Consider the following 6,796-nt stretch of genomic DNA (forward strand, 5'->3'; position numbering starts at 1 on the left):
GCTGGTGCTGATCATCTTTACATAGGTTACTTGTTAATCGAATACATCTAGTGGAGCCTGCGCGGCAGCAGCGGATTCTGGCGTACCTCGTCGACACGATTGCGGTGGATCTGGAATGACGGTGTCACCCATTTGCCGCACGAGCACTGCGCACCCGCCCAGTTGAACGCGCCCAGCTTCGCGTCGCACTTTGGGCAGCACACCTTGTTCTCCACCAGTCCGGTGTCCACACCCTCCATCCACGCCATCGGCTCGACAAACAGCGACGAGCAGCGCGGTTCTGCGGGAACGCATGCGGCGTATCCATCCCACTCGCATTACGCTTGTTCCATGAAAACGCAACCTGCCCAGGACCCGGCTGGTGCTCCAGCACATTTGCCTCGGTCACCAACGGCCGACGACACTTTTTGCACCGCCACTGCCGCTGCGCCGGCATCGGCTGCGCCAGCGGATCAGCCCCCAGCTCTACGTGCTCAACAGACCCGTACTCCCTAAAGTGCTCGGCACTGTGGTTGATCAAGAACCGCGATACAGCGGCTTTGACGGTGTCACTCGTACCGCAGATCGTGGTACAGCTCCAGCTGGTCCATGAAGCCTGGATTCGGATGCACCTGCGGCCGCCTGGCCTTCATCGCCTCTAGCGCTTCATCCCGCCCCACATCGTCTTTCTGCATGATGTACGCCAGCGCCACTGTAGCGCTGCGCGACTGCCCCGCAGGCAGTGCACCAGAATCTGTCCCCCTGATGAAATCGCATCCTTAATGTACTCGTTGCACTCGGGAAGTACTGGATAATGTTTCCTGCTCCATGTCTTCGATGGAAATGCTCTTGTATGTGAACTGGTTCGGGGTACGAGGGCGTGTAGTTGGACGCGACTGTCAGGATATGTGTGATGCCGTGCTCCTGCAGCTTTGCGCGGTCGCTCTCTGCCATGGCGCTGCCCACAAACAGCCCGTCGATGATCTTGTCCATAGTGTGCTGTATTACAAACCCTTGATGCCCGTTCATTAAAAGGATGAATTGCAAAGAAATTCAAAGAAAAGCATTGAGCAGCTCGAGAGCCGAGCAGCCAAAAAAAAAAACCTATGTCTGGAGTTTTGCCACCAAAAGACTAAGCGCACAATTGATTTGATCGTGAATTAAACCAGGGTACATGCACAGCTGCTCTCGCCATGTCGCCTCGTCCGGCTAGCCGGTAACAAGGCAATTCTGGCGCCCTGCAGCTGGGCCCAAGACTGGTTTGGTCCCACCGGGGACAAAATGTGGTTTTCTACGAAGCTCTTATCTAAGGGCTAGGAGTGAGTATATTCAGCTTCATCATCAGAGCTCGATATGCACCTCGTTGATATGAGATGTAGGCGTCGGTGTCTCGGGCACAAGCGAGGTCGCATCAGCACTGGTTGGCGTGAACTCAACGGTATCCAGCTCCTCTTCGCTCGACCCTGCATCATCGTCGTCCTCATACGGCAGATAATGATCCGGCGTGGATTGTCTTCGAACGCAGTATATGCTAGCTGAGCAACCCGAAATGGTATTTGACCACAAACTCGACAGTCTTGGTGTATTGTGTTACGCTGTCGCTGTACACGGCTTCATACACACCACCACATGCGAAAATCCACGTAATCAGGTGTCACTGTAGTGGTATATAGTATCTAGCTGTACTTTGGCCGATTTTCATTCTCGCCGCTGCTCATAGTCGCAAGCAATCCGGATGTGGGTAGCAGGGTAGAAAATCCTCACCAAAAAATGTGTATGGGCCCTGGTGTAAATTCGGGGCATGTACCGCGCATGTCAATGTTGTAGCGAGCAGGCCCGACAATCGCTCTTAGTCTTGACCAGTTCGATGCTGAGCCTGTAATCGGCATTGGCCATCACGCCAAAAGGGTAAAGTGTTGTCCAAACAATACTAGATTTCGATGCTGCCTCAGTTTCCTCATCCCCGCTTGTGACCCGCTCATTTGTATTGTGAGGAGGCGCTAAGGTCTCAAGCTCCGACTCCAAGGTATGTACACCACATAGCCTATTTAAATATTTTGGTGCGAGAATCTCTGGGCTGACGATATTGCATGAAGGAGCTCATCGAGCTGGCATTTGTTTGGCAGCAAAGCAGAAGATCCCTTTGATTTCCTCAAAAACTGACACGTCAACTATATTAAAAAGCCGGCCCTTACACATGCTGCCACGTCCACACCTCACATGTGCCTGCCCATCAGCATGTTACAGCAAACATAAGTAGCATGAACTACGTGTGGTACAGGACTCCTGTTTGCAAGTACCTTATCTAGATGGCCATCTCTTGCGCCTGGCACACAATAATAATGCTCGGGAGCGCAGCAATCTCACGAGCCAATGTAGCTCTAGGATCGCTGGAGAATTACAATCCTGACATGAGAGATGATGAGATCACTAATCTCGCATCATTGCTCGTACAGCTGTGCTATGGCGGCTGGCTCGGACCATGAGGACCGCTCCGGCTTGGACCAGTTCGGCTCGGTCTGACAGGTCGCACATGCTCTCGCGGGGCTTGTAGCACAATATATGAGCAGCCAGCTCGCAGCGTCGCTTATGTCGGCTTTTCCAGGATTATTTTATAAGCAATGAGAATAGCTGTACTTCCATTCGGAAACACCTCGGCAAAGAGCCTTGTACAGAGACACAATCAAGACACAGCACTACAGCAGTGAAAAATAAGGTGAGCCCACTATTCTCAAAAGCATTGGATAGTTTGCATTCTCTTAATAAGATGCAGTGCTTATTCTAGTTGCCAGCGTATTCAGTACATAAACAATGGCAACAATGGCATGGTGGTGGCACAAAAGCCACTTAAACACTATGATATTTGGAATGTATACAGCTCCACTGCTGTAGGGCTCAGGGGCTTAGGGGCTCAGGGCTCCGTTCGTCGAAGCGACCTAAAATGGCCCTAGCATCCCCATCTGTGAAAAGCTACAATATAATATCAAATACGCTTCTTCTTCTTTGCAGCTCCAGGTATATCATGCTCGCCAAGACTCTCGCCATCACTTTCCTTGCTGCTGTTGCATCGGCCCAAAAAGTCAGTGACCTATGCAAGCCCGGTAATGATAAATGCCTGGGACTCTTCTCTGGATTGAGGTGTACCGATGGACGGTATGAGGAACTTATTTGCGGGCATTATAAATCCTGCATAGCTAATAACGGCAAGGCTGACTGTGACTATGTAATTGATCAGTGATCCAAAAGCTTGCAGAGACATTGAGAGTTGCTTCTGAGGTGGTAGTATTCAATACTCAGTCACTGCCTTACCATACAGCAGGCCGATATATTAATACCACCCTCGCACAAGTCTTGTTGACAATATTTATGGTTGGTTGCTTCCAAATATATTCCCAAATGCATTTTGCGATGACCATTGAAGTGATATAACTTATAGCGAGATACCGAAATTTTGTATTGCCCACAACCTGCATACCCAGATCGATGGTCCACAGCTGTGGTACTGATACTGTGTGCATAGTAGGCTAATCGACAACATATGACCGTGTGAATAGCAAGTGTCGCTAAGCAACTGTTGGTAGGGCTACATTGTTAGAATCCAAGAAAACTGAGCAAAAGAAGGTGATAGCGTAGCGCTATGATCCCTGCTTATATGTGTTGTACGACTCTTGTCAATATCACCACATAGTTTGGGTGTCAATATCAGCTGTATATCTAAAGCCATTGTCTTCACTTGATAATTACTTTACGTTTTAAGAAGCAGTGTAGATAGCGATCATTTGGATAAGAACGCCTGCAGGCAGGAGTCCTGCTCTACACGTAATTCATACTAAGTGCTTGAACTCTAGACACAGGCTAGTCAGTGGCCAATGTGCCCTTGTGCCTAACCTGTATCGATATAACTCCGAGAACGGGTGGTCTTTGGAGCTAACTGTGGTTCTAGGATCGCCACAAGACTGCAGTCCACTATTCACTATACTCGAAGATTCATATACTCGGACAGTATCGCAATAATGGCTGCCCAATGAGCATATATGTCTGATAACAAGACCGCAGCCGGTATTGTCCAACAACAGAAGCACGAATGCCTAGACATTTCCTAAAACATCTTTCTTCTATAGCCTGTGTTTTTATACCACTGCAAAAAAGTTCCAGTCAACTTTATTGAGAGATCTAGTTTGCTAAAAGGTACAGTTACCGAATAATATTGATCGCTCGTAATCGTCAAATACTCCAAGCACAGCCTCTGCTTGTAATTGGGTGGGGTTTGTGATAAATTGGAGTGTGACATTTATACCTGGTGTTTGGCCCTCATCAAAAACAGCATCAAGTGCCTTTTTTTGTTCACGGGTAAGACTGCTGGGGTCAACCTGGACGATTCTACTCTCAATATAACCATAGTTGGATGCCCATATTTCCTTCACGCAAATGTACTGCTCGCGGGTTAGCTTAAACACTGCCGAAAGAGCAATGCCAGCGAGTCCAAGATTCAGACCAACAAATGATAGTGAAGGTAGTTTCATTTTAAAAGCTGAGCAAAAAAAATGCAAAGTTTCGGATCCCTGGTCAGAATAGTAATTATTTATAGGAGCTTGACTCAGGAATCCTTGTCAATATGCTCGAATATGTTGCAAAGCCCCGTTTGGAATATCAGTGAAGGATATACTAGGAAATTACAGTACTGTTTATTCCATAGGAATGACTTTGCTTCGTTTATTTCAAACCCTTAACAATGGTTGCGTTGTATATACGCCACAAGGGCCAGGCAATTGTTAAATTCCCAATATTGTGTGGGTAGCTGTATATGGCGTATTGCTGGTACGTTTATTTGGTGTGTAAATTAAGAAATATTTAAGGGGTATGTTTTGCATTGAAGGGAAGTAAAAAAAGGGAAAGGGTGTGCTATGCGGCCGCGTTTGTGCGCCATTATATCTAGCTGGCGAAACTAATATTAAAACGGACTACAGCTCACGATTAGTCATACGGCATACGTTTTTACATGGCACCCTGCACAGCGCATCAAAGGCTGGTAGGCATTTTCACTGAGCAGGCTGCAGTATAGCTCTCGCCGACGCCCGATTTGCCATCACCTGAGTCAACTGCTATGCTAATATCAGGTATGGCATCCTCACACAGGCAACAGTATTATCCTTGCATAAATCAATAGAGTCGGCAAGCAACTTCATAAATCAGAAACAGTTTACGTAGAACGATTTAGCTTAGAGGTGAAATCTGTATAATAAATGTAAAATCACTATTTCTGAATGTTGGTATGATCTTGCGAGCTGAGGTAGCCAGAAATAAAGTTAGTATTTGAGTCGAAAACGTCATTAGCCTGGTTAGCGCTGATATTGTTGGTATACATAGTGTTCTCGTTGAAGTTGGCATGGTTGAGGGCACTGTTAATATTGTTATTAAACACACTTACAAATGGAAAGTCTCAACCCCAGCCCCAGCCCTAACTCTAGCTGTATTGACGATGAATAAACTCGGACTCAGATGCAGGCACAGCATTGCTTGACAGTGCAATTGAAGCCAGAGCGATGAGAGCAAAAGTTGAGGTACAGGCGCTGGCTATAGTAAACAGAAGATAAATTTTAAGATAGGTGTTGAAACAAATTGATGCTGATACCAATTTTCGACATGTCAAGCGACATACGTCTGCTCAAACAGCTTGCTCACGTTGCCTGTTGTTCTATGCACCAAACAAGTGGATCCATTTTTGCTAGATGCAGGAACGCTATTCATCGAGTTGGTAGCAGTCTTGGTTGGAGTCTAGAGGCACCTTCCAGACAGCAACGAAGAGACACTTGCTCATGGCGTTGGTCCAGAGTATCAGTATTGCTCTTCTGTGAGGATCTACTTTATATCGCACTTCATTCTAGTGGAGACCCTATTTATTAACCCCGTCTGCACACCAAGCAAGCCTACCTTTCCTAGCTGGTGTAGAAGAATATGCACAAGTCCGTTGTCGCTGTATTATCAAGAGAAATGATGGTAGAGTGTATAGCTAGACGTTGGTGCTAGAATCTACTTGCAATGCTACGAAATTCAAAAGCAGACATTAATCAGAAGGAGAATCCACTTGATGTAGCGAGCTGTTTCTATCCTCTTCGTTTTCAAAAGTCTCAGACTCTGAAATATAGCTATTCTTAGCTTTCTCTGCCTCATACTCGGCCATTTCGATGATGTGCTTGGCTTTCTCTCTCTCGAATCGTACCTTATCTTCCTCATAATGCTTGATGTATGGCCTCTTTTCGTCGTCTGTCAAGCCACACCACTCAGAACCTAAGAGCCTGCCAATCTCGCCAAAGCGAGCGTTAGGGTTCTCTTTGCGGAGACGGTCGCGGTTAGCTAGAGCATAGAACATATATGCAGATAGAGGACGCTTGGGACCTTTTGGTCCCATTAGACTAAATTCATAGTGTCTTGCGGCCTGTTTGACAGATTCACCAGACTTGTTCATGGCTGCAGCAGAGGAAGACATCTGAAAAGAACGATAGACTGCTTGGGGTGCGCTGAAGAATAAATTGCCAATAGATAGTTGTGGATGAGTGGAGGAGGGGGTCGACACAGCCCAGCTTTATATCCAACGAAAGGCAGCAGAGAAACTGTGCATGGCTGCGCAATTTTCCATGGAGAGCGTGAAATCAAGCCGAGCAGTGGATTTACAGCCTGTTCCCAACAAGCGTGGGGCAGCCAATCATTTGTATATTTATTGGTAGCTTTCTTGGTATACCATCACCTTCCCTTTAGCATGCGCTCCTTGCAAACTGTCAGGCATAGTGGTTAACCTAGCCAGTGTCATCTGAGATAA

At 47.0% G+C, this 6,796-nt stretch overlaps 3 protein-coding genes across 3 annotated transcripts; all 3 read right to left on the reverse strand.

Moving 5' to 3' along the window:
- Nucleotides 1–1,320: 1,320 nt before the first annotated feature.
- DL89DRAFT_298046 (uncharacterized protein) lies at nucleotides 1,321–1,697 on the reverse strand (the record flags this gene model as incomplete). Its single annotated transcript, XM_040890774.1, has 3 exons — nucleotides 1,321–1,492; nucleotides 1,524–1,574; nucleotides 1,666–1,697. The coding sequence occupies 3 exons, from the start codon at nucleotides 1,695–1,697 to the stop codon at nucleotides 1,321–1,323; spliced, it is 255 nt and encodes an 84-aa protein (XP_040739069.1).
- A 3,536-nt stretch (nucleotides 1,698–5,233) lies between these two features.
- DL89DRAFT_263068 (uncharacterized protein) lies at nucleotides 5,234–5,727 on the reverse strand (the record flags this gene model as incomplete). The annotated part of the gene is made up of 3 exons (XM_040885885.1): nucleotides 5,234–5,378; nucleotides 5,408–5,553; nucleotides 5,662–5,727. The coding sequence occupies 3 exons, from the start codon at nucleotides 5,725–5,727 to the stop codon at nucleotides 5,234–5,236; spliced, it is 357 nt and encodes a 118-aa protein (XP_040739070.1).
- A 316-nt stretch (nucleotides 5,728–6,043) lies between these two features.
- On the reverse strand, nucleotides 6,044–6,445 carry DL89DRAFT_230480 (uncharacterized protein; the record flags this gene model as incomplete). The annotated part of the gene is made up of 1 exon (XM_040884903.1): nucleotides 6,044–6,445. The coding sequence occupies one exon, from the start codon at nucleotides 6,443–6,445 to the stop codon at nucleotides 6,044–6,046; it is 402 nt and encodes a 133-aa protein (XP_040739071.1).
- Nucleotides 6,446–6,796: the final 351 nt, after the last annotated feature.

The sequence above is a fragment of the Linderina pennispora genome (genome assembly GCF_002104995.1).
Source record: "Linderina pennispora strain ATCC 12442 chromosome Unknown DL89scaffold_153, whole genome shotgun sequence".
Classification (NCBI taxonomy): domain Eukaryota; kingdom Fungi; phylum Kickxellomycota; class Kickxellomycetes; order Kickxellales; family Kickxellaceae; genus Linderina; species Linderina pennispora.